General features: G+C 36.2%; 2 protein-coding genes across 3 annotated transcripts in view; one reads left to right on the top strand and one right to left on the bottom strand.

Annotated features, from left to right (window-relative positions):
* LOC129881190 (ultraviolet-B receptor UVR8) overlaps positions 1–3,558 on the bottom strand; it is a 38,526-nt gene extending 34,968 nt beyond the window's left edge. For both annotated transcript variants that reach the window (XM_055955578.1, XM_055955579.1), the window contains exon 1: positions 3,235–3,558. In XM_055955578.1, coding sequence (XP_055811553.1) covers positions 3,235–3,475 — 241 coding nt within the window. In that variant the 5' untranslated portion in view covers positions 3,476–3,558. The remainder of the gene's footprint in view (positions 1–3,234) is intronic.
* A 5,490-nt stretch (positions 3,559–9,048) lies between these two features.
* On the top strand, positions 9,049–14,705 carry LOC129881188 (probable methyltransferase PMT26). Its single transcript, XM_055955576.1, has 9 exons — positions 9,049–9,234; positions 9,991–11,075; positions 11,161–11,310; positions 11,938–12,208; positions 12,457–12,567; positions 12,657–12,831; positions 13,177–13,449; positions 13,864–14,058; positions 14,161–14,705. Exons 2-9 carry the CDS (start codon positions 10,038–10,040, stop codon positions 14,387–14,389), a joined length of 2,442 nt encoding a protein of 813 aa, XP_055811551.1. The 5' UTR covers positions 9,049–9,234; positions 9,991–10,037; the 3' UTR covers positions 14,390–14,705.
* Positions 14,706–16,978: the final 2,273 nt, after the last annotated feature.

The following is a 16,978-nucleotide window of genomic DNA, read 5'->3' as shown; positions in this document are numbered from 1 at the left end:
TTGCTCAAAGTATCACTAAATGTTCTCTCCTCCTAAACAACAAAATAGCTAGAGAAATACTCATAATGCGAACTGAATTTAAGATGGATAAAAAAAAATTAAAATTAAGATGGATGAAGAACATTTGGGCCTCCCTGCTTGCAAAGGTGGTATTTCGAGCTCTGGTAGTGGTACTTGATTGTAGGAATTAGTTAAAAGGAGGAAAGATAGAGGTTGTGTTATTTAGCAATTTAGTCCCATATGTTTTCCCTATATTTTAAATTCAAGTTCTGTTTCTTTTCAATTAAGCCACTGGCATTATACCTAATTAGCAGGTTCCGTCCCTGCTCGGTTAATTATTTTGGCAGGGACAGTTGTTGTAATCATCCATCTGGGAAAGTTATTTATGAAATCTATCCTAAATTAGCTCTAGAATTAAGCTAGCACTTGTTTACCTTTCTTTTCACTATTCTATAACAGTGTTATCAAATGCGAAAAGCGCAAAAAGGCTCTAAGGTCTGTTGGGCTTTAAGCACAAAACGCAAATAAAGCATGGGTTTTAATGAAAAAAGGCGCAAAGGGAGAAAAAAATACAAATATATATGTTTAGTCCAAGACTAATAATTATAAACATGAATGACAAATATACGACCAAATAAATTGAAACCAAATTATGATAAAGTGAAATATCTATTGTTTAGTGTCACTTCTTCAGAAGAGGCTCATTGGCAAGGAAAAGTTTATCTTAGAACCTTGATGACGACACTGAAGCGCACATAAAGCGAGGCGAAGCGCTCAACACGTTTTGAGCCTTGCTTCAGGGGTTAAGCGCACCTTTGACTACACTGTTCTACAATCCTTGTGGTTGTATAATTTGGTATCAGAGCCGTGTGTTGTGGGATGATGGCTTCTGATTTCCAAAGCATTACTGATGCCCTAGCACGGATCTAGATGGATTTAGCTAACTTCACTATGAGGTAAGACCAACCTGTAGAATCTCGGAACAACGCTCTCTTCAATTCGAACGAATCCATCGAAAGCTCATAAACAGGAAGAGAAAGAAAGGGATGTGAATTAACATGATGGAGGAGAAACCTCTTCACCCACTACTGGTCCATTTTGGACTGCCGGAAATGTTCCCAGACAGCAAGGTAATGATGGTGCAGCAGCAAGAAGTACTCCTACTGTAAACACACCTGGACCAACTGGCTTTAAGAGAGCTGCATTAGGAGGTTTTCTAGCGGTTAACGGAGGTGCTGCATCAGGAGGTTCATCTAGCTCTTCTTTTACACCAGTGCTATCTAGGATAGGCTAGATTTTCCTCAATTTGATGGTTCTGAGCTCAGATCTTGGATTTACAAGATTGGACTGTTCTTTTGTATTGATAATATTCCTCCCTCCCAGTGTATTTCTTTTTATCAAGTAAAAGTATTTGTATCTTAAACATGGTCAAACTGACCATGTACAACGGGTATACAAAAAGGTAAAGAATCTACATAATATGATTCTCTACAAACTCTATCCAATCATCTATACAGCAAGGGACTTTTTTATTAGACCAAAAGAAAATAAGGGAACGGAGACTACTCCTCAACTGAGAGCAGCTCGATTCTACTCCTTCAAAAGCTCTCCTATTTATCACTCCAAACTATCCACATTAGTGCAAGCGGAACCACGTTCCAAGCCCTTCATCTTCTCCTCCTCTCGCTCTTCCAACTGACCATCAAATCTTTCACAATTTATGGCATTGCAAAGGAGTGCCAAACCACTTAAGCATATCTCACCATAATCCAATGGTTAGCCCACAATGTAGAAGAAGATTATTCGCGTCCTCGCCCACCTCCTTACACATGTAACACTAACTGACGCAGACAACCTTCCGCTTTCTCAGATTTTACGTCAAAATCACGCCTTTAGTGGCTAGCCAAGTGAAAAAACACACATTTCTCGGTACATTTGGAACCCATATTGCATTACATGGGGAAAAAAATGCTTCCCTAACCAAAAGTTACTCATAAAAGGACTTGACCGAGAACACTCTATTATTTCTTGAGCCCCACCACCAAATATCGGATTGACTTTTCTATGAAGTAAGGCTAATAAACTTTGAAACTCATTCATTTTCGATCTTAAAAATTCCTTCTAAATCTCAAGTCTCAAAAAGGCTCTCCACCTTGTGTCCCCCTAATTTGTTGAATTATCGGTCTCTTTGGCAGGATATTTTTTATAAACTTTGGAATTCATCTTCCAATACTATGTTCCCACGCCATTTATATCCCCAAAAATAAACTATCCTCCCTTCTCCGACCTAGAATGAGATATTTTGCACAAAATAATCTCATCCCTTCGTGATATTCCTCCACAAACTACAACCGAATGGAAAAACGATATCTCAAGTCTTCTACCCCCTTCTATGATCCCAATTTATTGACTATCACCCCCCCTCCCCCCCCCCCCACATACACACACACAAAGCTTGTACCTCCACCCCGAACCTCCACAACCATTTGCCTAGTAAAGCTTTATTAAAACTTTTAAATCTTTAATTCCAAGTCTTCCCCATTTTTTAGGACATATGACGGTCTCCAAATGCACCAAATTCCTTTGCCCCATCTATTGTATCCCAGAGGAACTTTCTCTAAATCTTTTTCAACTTTTTAGTGGCCGAAGTTGGAGCATGAAATACAGACATGTAGTAACTAGTAAGTAGGATGCTCGATAGAGTGTTATTAATAAACATTTCTTTGGACTAATATTTTTTCTTTTTCGATCCTCTGAAGAAACGGATTCCACACTACATGATCCTTGTTTGAAGCACCTAAAGGTACAAGAAATGTAGTCAGAAGAGCCCAACCCAGCAATTCAAGACTCGAGCCAATAATCTAATGTCATCCACCTCTCCAATAAGAATAATCTCACGCTTGCTCAAATTAATTTTAAGAGCTGACACCGCCTGAAACTAAGTGAGAAGTTGGCCTAACGAATCCAACTGAGCTAAGGTACTATCCGCCTCCCTCCTTATTAAGATGGTTTGTATCCATTTTGATGGGATTGCTTATTTTGAAAAGTAGACTGTATCTACCTTTTCCTAGTTATGCGATTATGTGAAGCTGAGTATGATGACCCTATGGCTGAAGTTAAATTAGCCACTGAAAGTGGAGGTTTTATATAACCCAGTCCAGCATAAAACCTCTAAGCACAAAACACACATAGAAGCTCGTAGCAAGAAAATGAGCTAATAAATATTGTTAGAACCTGTAAGAAAGAGAGAATGAGCTCCGCCACAGGCAATCTGACGGAGGCTTTGATTATCGAAAGCAGAAGAAGGCAGAGCATTAGGGGTCCATCGCGACTCAAGACTTCCATGCCCTAGCCTGCCATGATCCCCGTTTCCCCAAAGGGCTGCGAATCGCTTCCCATTCAGTTCAGCACTGGAAACTGAAATACACCTCCCAAGCCACAATGATCTCTTTCTAACTGCTCTTCCTATTATCATCTTCGATATCACTGAAGATGTGACCAAGTTCAATACTAGTCTTTGCCTTAAAACTGGCGCAACGTCTACTCCACTGTTCAAAGCTTTTACCAACCGACACTTTTTTGTTTGTTAACTTCCTATATTTAATTGTTTATTTTTAAAACCAAAAAAAATAATATATATATATATATATATATATATTAATAAATTTGAAAATACTAATAAATTGAAAGTGCTTTTTATATTAATGAAAATGGGAGAGATTAAAGGAGCTAAAGTTTTTCGTATAAGAGTTTTAAGTAACATAAGGAAAAATAATAATTATAATTATTGGAATATAATATGATTATTTTTTATTTTAAATATGATTTTTCTTCTCAATTATTTATTATGCCTGAAAATCAAAAAGAACAAAAAGGAAAATAAATAAAAAGAATAGTGAAAACTCATCGGTAAAAGAAAATGGAAGGCCATGAAAAGAATCGATCAAATATTTTTACAACTCTGTTGAGAATGAAAACATCAATATTAGGTAGTGAATAATTTCAACTATATCTTTTAAAATATTTTGTAATTCTCCACTTGCTCTTTGGATTGATCTCGTATATGAAAGTAATATCTCTTGCTCTCCTTTCATTAACTTTATGAAGAAACTACTAAGGTCTTTTAATTCTTTCATTTAAATGTTACAATTGTAGCTAAATTAAAAAAATAATCAAGTGGGATATTATATTATTCTTTTTTTATCCCCTTCTCTAATGTTGTTTTTTAACATAAAAAGAAAAAAAAAGTCAAAAAAAGAAAGATAAAAGATAAATACATATGTTGGTCATAGAGATGTGTCACATTTAAGGGTGTGCAATAACCAAACCGATTAATAAATCGAATAAAAAAAATTATTGGATTATTGTTATTGGATTAACAGATTTTTAATGATTTTATAAAAAAAACAATTATTGGGTTATTGGTTCGATATTGATTTTTTAATATTGAATCATTCGGTAAATTTTTATTTTATTTTTTTGGGAACAGACCCTACACGAGGCTCCCACCTCTCGTGCACAGTCAGGGGTTGAGCAACACCCCCAAGCCTTATCATACATAAAAAACATAAAAAATACACAGAGGGGGACATAAACCGTACCTCCAAACTTAAGGTGGTTCATAAGTCGGCTAACCTACTAAGGTCAGCCAACTCATCCCCGATACTAGATAGAAAGCAATAAACCTATGAGAGGACTCATAGGTATGATAAGGCTTGGGGGAGACTCTCCCCTTTCATGTAAATACAAGAAAGAAACCTACACTAGTCCTATTTAATTAAGCTACATTCAATACATAGTTAAATTGAATTAGAGCAAGTATACGAAACTTCCGATTTCCATAGATCGAGATCGTTCATGTCATCGTCGTCCTTCTTAATCTTTTCATACCGAGTTTGTCCATGCGATACGAGTGCATCATGCAAGGAAGTGCATGGTGCTGCAGGTCTGTATATAAAATTTCTTAAGTCAGCAACCTTTTTTCAAGGTCGCTCGACTAACGTCCTCAGTTATCCGTTCAGGCTGTGACTTCTTGAGCTCAATAAATGTTGGAATTACTACAGCCTACAACATTTGGAATCATTTTTAATGTGCTGCAGGCTGCAAATTGTTGAGTGCTGTTGACTGTGGCTGGTTTTCAAGCAACTGCTGCTGCTGCCGTAAAATCCAGGTTTAGCTGCTGCAACTCCAACACCGGACTCCAAGTTGCTATAGTTTTGCATCCCAAGTATCCTCTGTTGTTGCTGTAATTCTACACTAGCAATGTTGTTGTAATGCAGCTGGTACATGTATTGTTGTTGAGTTGTTGCAAGTGTATGGATGGTTGTTGGTGCAAGAGCTCCAAGCCCAGCTTCTGCAACTCCAACACAAGGCTCAAAGTTGCATGATACCTGCACCAAGAGACTCACAACAGAAAACAAAAATAGAACTTAAGTTTCATTTTTGATGGTTGTTGAGTGGAGTTCCACATGTTGGATTTGCAGGTCTGGATTGTTGTTGGTGGAGGCTCTTGTATGTTGTTGCAAGATGAGTTTCTTGTTCTTGGATGCTACAACTGTGTAGAGTACCTGTACAAGATAACCAAACAAAGAAAAGAATCCCATTGTTGGTTTCTGTGTTGATTCTCTGCAGTATTCTTGCATCTCCAGAATAACCTCCACGTTGTCCCTGGTTGCCCTCTGCATCTGTTGTGCCAAAAAATTAACCAGAAATTGCCTGCAATTGTTGGCTTATATGTTCCAGCTCTATAGGTACCTGCATAATCACAAAAGAAAAGAAAAAAGAAGTTATTTACTCTAATCCCTACCTCTAGGGGTAAGTTGATTGTTCTAGGAAGACAATAAACAAGGGAGACTCTCTCCTTTACAAAACTCCAAACTATGAATTTATACATAAGGAGTTTTGTACTACAATTAATGGTATACAAATCAAGGAGGTTGTTTGATCCTCTTCAGTTTTGTCCTCCTAAAGTTTGCCATCCCCATTTTGTCCAAGATGTAGTATCCACTTGTTTCCTTAGGAAGCTGGTGAGGACTATAGAAATGAACCATGCTGCCTACACTGTGGCTGTATTTGGAAAGTGTATGTGCAACAAAGTTAGCTTCCCTATAAATGTGTTTACATTGAAAGAGATCCAGTATTATGATCAGCTCCTGCAAGTCTGTGATATAGTTCCTGATGGTCCAGGGTGGTGTGATTTCTTGTTTTAGCCATTTCACAAGTAATTCAGAATCAACCTCCAATAGGACCCTGCTGTAGCATGTTGAATGCACCAAGTAATGCCCATTAATGCAGCCTGCACCTCAGCTTGGTTGTTAGAACCAACTCCAAGTGGTGCAGCAAAAGCATATAGGAGTTTTCCTTTGTGATCTCTTAGGATGCCCCCAGCTCCAATTCTTTCAGGATTATCCAAAGCACTTCCATCAGTATTAATCTTAACCACATTGTAGGCAGGTCTATGCCAACTAACTTGTGTGATTTTCAGTTCATGGCTGCATCTTTCCACCATAGATATTAGCTCCTTCCAATCACTTGGCCAGCTAAGGTAGGGGAATGCTGTGAAGATCAGCGGATATAGTTCTTTGATGACTGAAAACTTCACTCTTGTACTGCTTGACTTTTTGCCTCCATATTTGCTAGCACATATGTTCTTCCAGAGGTTCCAACAAATAAATATAGGAGTAGTTTGCAATAAGAGTTTATGGACTTCATTATTTGATTTAGCCAGCCACCATTTCATCAAATTGCCCCTCAGAGGACTACTGTTGTGTTGTATACCCCAACAATCAGAAAAATACTTCCATATGTGTCTAGCCATGTGTCCAGAGATAAATATGTGATCTATATTATCCCATTCTGGCCTGTAACAACAAGAACACTGAACAGGTGTATGACCAAAGTGTTCAATACTTTTATTTGTGGGCAACTTGCTTCTGACTGTTCTCCAAACAAGAAAAGATATCTTGAAAGGGATATTCTTGTGCCATCTATTATTATCAGTCATGGTGTTGTTCCTTTTTTGCCTAATCTGGTTCCAAGCTGAAACACAAGTGAATTTTCCCTCTGAGGTCAACCTCCAGCAAGCTGTATCTGGATGGTCAGGTTGATACTTGATAGGAAAATTAAGGATCTTTTGTATCAGGTGTTGTGGTGCATGTTGCCTCACTTGCTCTTTATTCCATTCTCCATTATTTAGGAACTTAGATACAGTGGTATTGTTGAGCCTAGGTAGATGATTCGGTAAATTGATAACCCTAATTAGACAATAGTAAATAAGACGACAGTAATTTACTACTTTACTCCTACATAAATATTAAATATTAATATCAGTACCTTGTTAGTTAATACTTTTGTCTATTAGTCTTCAATTCACGTATTCTCCTAATTTTCTATTTGTATTGTGCTTGTATAGTTTTTTTTCATGTTAGCTACTATTATATTTATTTTATGAGCATTTTGTAAGTTATACTATTGTCATCTCGCGCCAAATTGTTGGAAAAGTTATATAATTGTTTAATGAACATTTTCTTATTAATTAAATCGAAAATCGAACCGTTAAGGATTAAAAATCGATATAAATATCTTATTGGTTAGATTATTGATTTAGCGTATTTAAAAATCAAAAACAGATAAAATAAACTAATAATACATAAAATCAAACCAACCAATGTACACCCATAGTCACATCACTCATAGTCTATATCTATAATATATACAAATTGACTTTCATGTGTCAATTCGTCCACATATTTAGTCCTATTTTTACCTTACACATGATTACTGAAGGAGCACAAGCCCAACTTTAGAGTATATACCATGATAACATGAATTTTAAAACTATTAGAGGAAAGAGGTAAAATAACAGGAAAGAAAAAACTTAAATTGAGAAAAAAGATAATAGAAATTTTGCCTATTGGTAAATAGGCATGTAGTATGAGATTGTATATTGGAATTCTCATTTGCCCTTCAATCGGCTTCAACTACGCATCTAGTTTCCAATATTGTCACCGTATTCTTGTTCTTGCAGCCACCTTCCCTAAATTAGTTTACATTGTTAGAAATGTATTATATTTATTTTAAAATAACAACTATCGAATTCATAATAACGTATAATATTGAATTCGAATTGTATTACAACTATCATTTAATTTAATGCAGTTTTTGACATAACTTTTCAAAGCTTCATCTCTTTTTCTCCGGTTAATCACCACCACTAGACTACCGTCGAACCACCAATAGCTTCAATCAACCCAAAAATAAACTACCATGCAATCCACCCACTATTGGAGAAACTTCACCGGATCTCCAAAATAGCCGCCTCGCATCTCCCTCATCTCCACCTTAGTCGCACCGCCATCCATCCATTTTCATACCATCTCTGGTGAACAACCCACAAAGCAACCATCAATGTTTTTTTTTATTTATATTTTTTCCATATAAATCCATTATTGTCACCGTATTTCATCATTTTTCGTCCTCTTTATCTTCTTCGGCAAACTCACGATGTTAGAGTGATTAACAAACAACGTCACAATAATTTACATTTCCCACTGTCTCTTTATGTACTTCACTGAAGATGAACCATTGTCGAATATAATTTTTCTGGTCTGAACGCCAATGAAGTTTTAATCTGAAAATAAAATAAAAATTAACATGAAAGAGGAATAAGAACCAATCATCGCCATTTTGCATAGAGCTCGTGATTTTTTATTAGAGTTTGGTGGTTTTTCAATTTAATTCTTGCGTTATTTATTGTTATTAGATCTATTTGATGATGTTGTGAAAGTGAGAAAGGAAAATGAAAATTGGGATGATTGTTGTTTATTGTTTTGTTCACTGGAAAAATATCTCCAACGAAATAGGATAAAAAAAAAGTAATAGAATAATTTTAACTATTAGAGGTAAACTATAGACTACAATAAAAAAATATACTCACATTATTAAAAAGACTTCATTTATATAAAAAATTTAATTTAAAAATCTGGAAAATCTTGATGATAAAATTTATTACATGAGATTATTAAAAATAATGGGTGAATATCGTCGACTCTTCCTTTACTGCTATACCACTCCTAGTCTACTACTACTTTCTCTCTGTTCCAACTCCTATTTATTTATCCCCATTTCCCCTCACTTCCTGTATCTACAATTCACATACCCAGAACCCCAAAACTATGATTCACTTGTAACAGCTTCCATTTTTCTCAGATCTGCTCTTCGAGCTGCTACTAAAAGGTACATGGGAGTTATTTTGTTTTTACTTTTTAGATCTCTATTTTGTGTACGTACGTTTTCAAATTTTCCTGATCTTGAGCTATCCCGTCAGATCTGACTCTTTTTTCCTGTTAGTCGTGCAATTCTTTGAGATGGGTCAGCTGTTATATGCACTTTTGTTTGTATTGTCGAAATGGGTTTATACATTTCCTTCTGTTTGGATTTGAATTTGAATTTGAATCACAAGATTGTTGCTTTGCATCTTTTGATCAGAGGTTAGGCGTTGTGACCATATATGTAGATGGTAACTTGTCAGTTTCATCTTAGATCTCTCAATTTTCCTTTGCATTAACAAGTGATTGTTTTAATTGTTTCCTTTAAGATCTATTGGTGTTATCAATACTTCTAATACTCTAATTGAAATCAAGAGATAATTAATGATGATTTAGAGTTCAATGTGTACTTCGATTGTCTGGTTTAAGAAATAAAGAATACTTTCGAATCTTGTGATCTTAAATATGTCACGTGAAAAGGTAAAACTAAAGAGATGCCAAAAAAGGAAAGAGACATTCTTTTTGAAATGGATTAAAAAGAAAAGTAACACAAACAAATTGAATCACATGGAGTACTATATATAAGGTAATAGATTTGAATTCAATATGACAATACTATATACAAAATTCAATATGACAGTTGGTCTGCAAACATGATAAGTTGCCAGAATGCATGAGAGTGATTCAAAGATTTTACTCTTATTATTTTTATTTTGTACCTCAGGTGAATAGAGGAACATTGTGAAGGACTGATAGAATTTACCCGAAAAAATGGCATTAGGAAAGTACTCTAGAGTAGATGGCAGGAAGTCGTCTAATTATTGCTCCACCGTAACTATAGTGGTATTTGTAGCTCTATGTTTAGTTGGGGTATGGATGATGACGTCATCATCTGTTGTTCCAGACCAAAATCTAGATTTGTCCTCACAGGGGAAAAAGAATGACCTGTCAACACAGGTAACCGAAAGTAAAGAGAGTTCCAATGGTGGCAACGAGAGTAACAACAAAGCTGGTGATGAGATTAATCCAACTGATGAGGGAAAATCAAAACAATTTGAGGATACCCTGGGTGATTTACCTGAGGATGCAACAAAAGGGGATACCTTAGTTAGTCAAGAAGAAAATCATTCTAATTCACAACAGACAGAATCAACCTCAGAAGTGAAACAGGAAGAGAAATCTACAGAACAGAAAGAGGATGCTGGAGAATCTAAGTCAGAAACTCAATCCGAGAAGGAGACGGATAATTCAGATGACAAAAAGGAAGATGGGCAAGACAAAGTAGATGATAAGGATTCCGAGGCTGGGGAGAAAAATGAAAATAAATCTGTTGGAGAAGAGATCGAAGAAGGTTCTGATGAGAAAAAATCAGTAGAAAATTCAGCTGAACTGAATAATAAAAAGGATCAGGAGGTAGGCCAAGGTTCTGATAAGAAGGCTGATGGTGAGAAGAAGGACCAGTCCTTAAATGATGTATTTAGTTCGGGGACTCAGTCAGACCTTTTGAATGAAACTACAACTCAAAATGGGGCATTTGTAACTCAGGCGTCAGAATCAAAGAATGAAAAGGAAATGCAGAAGTCTTCGGGATCAGATAAAGAAAATAGCTACATTTGGAAACTTTGCAATTCCACTGCTGGGCCAGACTATATCCCTTGCCTTGATAATTTGGAATCAATTAGGAAACTCAGAAGTACAAAACATTATGAACACCGAGAGAGACACTGCCCAGATAATCCTCCAACTTGTCTTGTTCCACTTCCCGAAGGATATCAACGTTCAGTTGAGTGGCCTACGAGTAGGGAAAAGGTGATAAATTATTTCTGGAATGCTGTTTGAAGTGATTGTATCATTTTTACTTGTTCTTGAAGTTAAAAGTATTACCTTCCTGCAGATATGGTACCACAATGTTCCCCATACAAAGCTTGCAGAAGTTAAAGGGCATCAAAATTGGGTAAAAGTTAGTGGTGAATACCTTACCTTCCCTGGTGGGGGAACCCAGTTCAAGCATGGCGCTCTGCACTATATTGACTTCATACAGCAGGTTAGCACTTGCATTTATCTTTGCTCTGCATTTGCGCGTGTGTTTGTTTTTCTTCAAATCATTAGAGGATATACATATACTATATCAGTTCTTGCAGTTGTTTGTGATTTGTGCATGCTGGTTCTCTTTAGTGGATTGTTCAATGTCTCTTCTTTATATATTGTCTTGCCTATTTCTAATTCCCTTAACTAACATGTGGTGTCTTGGATTCTGAAGTGACAGGTTCTTGTGTATAATAGAACTGACTACTTGACTCCCCCCCCCCCCCAAAAAAAAAAAGATATATAGAGAGAAGGAACTGATGTATTAAGAATTGTTACCAGAATCCGGGAACAAAAACTCTGCACAAAGATCCCATGAAACAATCTTGGTGTATCAACAAATTTATAAAGGTCTTTAATATTCTTGCATGGCTTTTTGATACTTATGCTGTTAGAATGTTGAGTTTTAGTGTTAGAGTGAAATGTTAGAATGGTAATTTCCTATTCAGGTATCGTCCCACATTGTCAAATATCAAAAAAAATAAAAATCATGTGCATTTGATTCTTACATTGTAAAATCATGTCTTGTATCCATCAAATGATCAAGTTATGCTAGTTTCACACAACTTTTACATTATTTTTGCAGTCTTTTCCAGAAATTGCCTGGGGAAAGCGAACTCGGGTTATATTAGATGTTGGATGTGGGGTTGCCAGCTTTGGGGGTTATCTTTTCGAAAGAGATGTTTTGGCCATGTCTTTCGCTCCTAAAGATGAACATGAAGCTCAGGTTCAGTTTGCTCTTGAGAGGGGTATTCCTGCTATATCTGCTGTCATGGGTACAAAGAGGCTACCCTTTCCTAGTCGAGTCTTTGACGTTGTTCATTGTGCACGTTGCAGAGTGCCTTGGCATATTGAAGGTATTTGATTTTGCATTCTACTCATTCCTGATGCCTTTTCATTGCTCAGAGTCGTAAAGGGTTAAGTGTAAAGTTCTTCTACAGTAGTCGAACCTTTGAGAAGAACATAGGTTGTTCTCGTGTGTGGACTTCCAGCGCTGAAAATATTTCTATATCTGCAATCAGTTTATCTCTATTATTTCGTCTTACAACTGATGAAATTGTGTAACTTGATTTAGATTAAACTTTTTTGATCTAACAAACTGTAGGGGGGAAACTTCTCCTGGAGCTCAATCGTGTACTTCGACCTGGTGGACTTTTTGTGTGGTCTGCTACTCCTGTTTACCAAAAGCTTCCTGAAGATGTTGAGATCTGGGAAGGTACTTTGCTTTAACTTATTCAGTTGACTCTTCCATAACTTGGTTAACTGGTCTTGCTGAATGACTGCCCGTTTTTGGCATTTTGACAGCCATGCAGAAGTTGACAAATGCAATGTGCTGGGAACTTGTCTCAAAAACCAAAGACAGAGTTAATGGAGTAGGGGTTGCTGTATATCGCAAGCCTACTTCCAATGAGTGCTATGAACAAAGATCAAAAGATGCTCCCCCGCTTTGTCAAGGATCTGATGATCCAAACGCAGCCTGGTATTATTCTTAGAGTGATGGGAACTTCATTTTTAGTATTAATATCAATTATTTGGTTGGATACTGGATTGCAAGGCTGTCTAGAACAAATATTATTATCCAGTACAAATGCAGGAAATTATTTTCCATCTTATCCATGGGAAATTGTTTTCGTATTGAGAATTGCTGTGAGTTTTTTGACTTAATAGTTCTCTACAGAACCTGTAAGAACTCCTTTTGATGTATATCATACTCTTGATGCTGATAGTGATACTTATATTAAGTTCTACCTTATCAAAAAAAAATTGCAGTGACATATTGCATCTTATGCTTAAACATGATCTAATGAATGGATGCTTTCTTCAGGAATGTGCCTTTACAAGCTTGCATGCATAAAGTTCCTGTTGCCACATCAGAACGTGGATCTCAATGGCCAGAATCATGGCCAGCCAGGTTATCGAAATCACCTTACTGGTTATTGAGTTCCCAGGTTGGAGTATATGGGAAACCAGCTCCAGAAGATTTTTCTGCAGATTATGAACACTGGAAACATGTGGTGACAAATTCATATCTTAATGGAATGGGGATAAAATGGTCTACTGTGCGGAATGTTATGGACATGCGTGCTATCTATGGAGGGTAAGTACCGAGTGCTACATTACTTGTTTCCTATCTATAGATCTTCTATCCGTCTCTCTGCCTAATATAGCTAGCAAAGAAGTTATGGTTGAAGCTTATTGCTGACCTAGATTTTATGATTTAAATGGACTAACAGACAAGTGGCATTTGTTTTCAATAAGTGTTGAACTTTTTTTAAAAAACAATCAAAAACCATATTTTTTTAAACAAACACACTCTTCATTGCAAAAGCAGCAATTGTCACGAGAAGTTATCATCTTTAGTGCTCTGTTAGTTGGAATGCCGCACACATTGGTCGGAATATTGTACCTGGTTGGTGCTATCTCAGAAACGATTATATCAGTTGTGACTATTTCTATAGCATCTTTCATTGTCTTCAATGGTGTGTGATGTTAAACTTCTGTCGCCTTGCAGATTTGCGGCTGCTTTAAGAGACTTGAATGTGTGGGTTATGAACGTTGTCTCAGTAGATGCTCCAGATACACTACCAATTATTTATGAGAGAGGTCTTTTTGGAATTTATCATGACTGGTGTGAATCCTTCAGCACTTACCCCAGATCGTATGATCTTGTCCATGCTGACCATCTCTTCTCCAAGATTAAAACAAAGTAAATATTTAACCTTTAAAATTACTGACTTAAATCAACACCACTCATGTTCTATTTCTCTATGTTGTGATCTGATAGTGCTTTGGTTCTTAAAACTCGTAGGTGTGGTTTGCCGACAATAGTTGCTGAAGTTGACCGCATTTTGAGACCAGGAGGGAAGCTCATTGTGCGTGACAAAGAGGAGACTATAACCGAGTTAGAAAGTATGCTAAAGTCTATGCATTATGAAATCAGTATGACCTATTCCAAGGACAAGGAGGGATTGCTGTATTGTCAGAAAACAATGTGGCGACCAAAGGACGTCGAGACACTAACCTATGTCATTGCTTAGCTGCCTTGCATTTGAAGGATGCTGGTTGTGTTCAGTTCGAGAGGCTTTCATGCCACGGTGACTAGATAATTTCCTGATTAAATTCTTGTAACTTTATTCTTGTCAGGCTATTGCGTACCATTTCCTTAGCAAATTAGTAGTATCATTATATATTTGTGGATAGTAAATGCCTTGAGGTTTTGTATTTTGTAATATGGAGGAGGTGAACATTCTTGGAAGTGTAAATGCCATTGTTTTAGAACGATGGTAAGACTCAAAAGCACCACAATCAAATTCGATTGCTGATAAGAGTTGGGCCACAGGCCAATACTCCGTATACTTTGTTTTGTTGAGGAATATTTGCCTAATTAGGCTTCAAAATTGCATTATATAGCGGCACTCTTTTAATAATTACAAAACATAGCAATACTGTACATTTTATAGCACATATACATTGATACACAACAACTTATCCATTGATATACTCTTTTTGAACTTCATTACCTGAGGTTGAGTCTATAACCGTTGAAACTTGACATTACAACACCAACTCTTTGTACACAAAAGACATCCATAGCTTTATCTGAAGCGTTATATATATAGGCATATCTATTTTTATGAATATTACTCTTGAAATACCCATTAAATGGATGGTATTAACAAAGTAAAAACTGTATAAACGACATATACTTCAAGACAAGCATCAAACTGTATTAATTAATGTCTGAGGAAGAGAAGCAGCAATGAAGGAATGGAGTTTGCTAGTGCTTACTATAACAGGATATTGTATGTACTTGAGAACTTTTTAAAGATATATCCATTCATAAAGTTCAAATAGATGAAGGAGAGAAGGTAGCAGATAGATGTAGCCGGAGCTGGGAGAAGAGACCTGAAGAAGACGAGGACGACATATATAGATATATTCAAAGCTGGATTGGACTACCACCTTCGAGGTAAGATTATCTATCCTACATCGATTCTCAACATTGGATAGCTGGTATCAAAGTAAGAGAAGCTTGTGGTAGTGAATTTGGCTCTTCTGTTCAAGTATTCTGCTAGATTTGCTAGTGATTGGGTCCTATTTTATCTTAGAAATGTATTTATTAGGGGATGTAATATCTTTTTCCATAGTAAGAGAGAGAATTTGGCTCTTCTGTTCAAGTATTCTGCTAGATTTGCTAGTGATTGGGTCCTATTTTATCTTAGAAATGTATTTATTAGGGGATGTAATATCTTTTTCTATAGTAAAAGAGAGAGAATTTGGCTCTTCTGTTCAAGTATTCTGCTAGATTTGCTAGTGATTGGGTCCTATTTTATCTTAGAGATGTACGTATTAGGGGATGTAATATCTTTTTCCATAGTAAAAGAGAGCTTAATTTATGGGAAAATGAGTATGATTATCTTAATTTCATTATAAACTTTAAGACAGCAATATAGTGTTGAATATCACTGATGGGATGTATCATGTATGGCCCTTATTTCATGTGAAGGTCTTTGGTATACATACAGTTTTATTTCCATATATAGCTTCTTCAACTGCATTAAGTATAGTTAGCAGAGTGTTATGAGCAATAACTTAATTAATATGAATGCTGTTGAAGGTCACTTTCAAGTCTTGAGTAATATGTGTACATGTTCTGGTCATAATTAGCAATGCCACAAACTTGAGCAATAAGTGTGTTCTGGTTTTTGCTTCTATAAGATAAAAACATGCACAGCATTGATTTTGAAATTTAAGATTCGATCAGGGAAAAAACAATCAAGCAAGTTGGTATTCAACACTATATTGAGCATGGACTTCATCAATGGTCAGTTCAACAGTTTTGATATAGAAGCTTTGGCTTTAATCTTCTTGTAGAATGTTAATTCCATCTTCAAGGGACTTCATCAGGCATATAAAATTTACAAATTAAGCAGAAGTGATAGTCTAGTAGACTTCAAGAGACTATTATTCAGCCTGATATCTTGAATGTAAAGCAGTACTATGAGCTGAAACTACCTGCAACTTAAAGCACTCAACCTTAGTGTTATTAGTTGCAACATAAATACAAGTAATGAATTTATAATTTGCGATGGGCTGTCAAATATATTAGAAATAGGAGGTGCTTTCCTCATTTCAGCCGCAAGACGTTACACCAAGCAGGGGACTTTGACTTTGTTTCTTGTATTAATGTGCTTGCTGAATCTCATCCTTCCTTTTTGGTAGATTGGTTATAAACCAATTTTTTTGTGTTTACTTGCTAAAACTCCTAAGATGACTTGTTATAGCCAAATCTAGTAGTTGCTGATCTGCTTTTGCATATATTATTCCATTTTAAGGCCTGTATTTTCTGTATGGTTAGAATCAACATTCTCTAATTTTCAAAGGGAGGATACAATGCAACATCCTCAATCATTGTCTATCTTACATAATCAGGAGGAAATCGAACTTGAAGCCAAAGTATTACAGGTTGGGAAGGCAATTAATGCTGTCATTGTTGATTTGAGGAAGAAAGGGATAATATGGTTGAGACTGATACTCTTTTCTTGAGGCGTGACGTCAATTTCTATAGCAGTATAGGTTCCACAGTATTCAGGTATTTAAAAATCACCGTCCAATGAGACTTTGAA

Source organism: Solanum dulcamara, chromosome 2, assembly GCF_947179165.1.
Source record: "Solanum dulcamara chromosome 2, daSolDulc1.2, whole genome shotgun sequence".
Taxonomy (NCBI): Eukaryota; Viridiplantae; Streptophyta; class Magnoliopsida; order Solanales; family Solanaceae; genus Solanum; species Solanum dulcamara.
The sequence above is the reverse complement of the archived record's forward strand: the minus strand, read 5'-3'. Positions and strand labels throughout refer to the sequence as shown.

Bases quoted from the DNA above. Each gene is read 5' to 3' on its own strand.
- LOC129881188 (XM_055955576.1), top strand. From the start codon at position 10,038: ATGGCATTAGGAAAGTACTCTAGAGTAGATGGCAGGAAGTCGTCTAAT. The intron at 11,076-11,160 runs GTGATAAATTAT...ACCTTCCTGCAG, and splicing joins GGCCTACGAGTAGGGAAAAG to ATATGGTACCACAATGTTCC. The intron at 12,832-13,176 runs GTATTATTCTTA...TGCTTTCTTCAG, and splicing joins GATGATCCAAACGCAGCCTG to GAATGTGCCTTTACAAGCTT.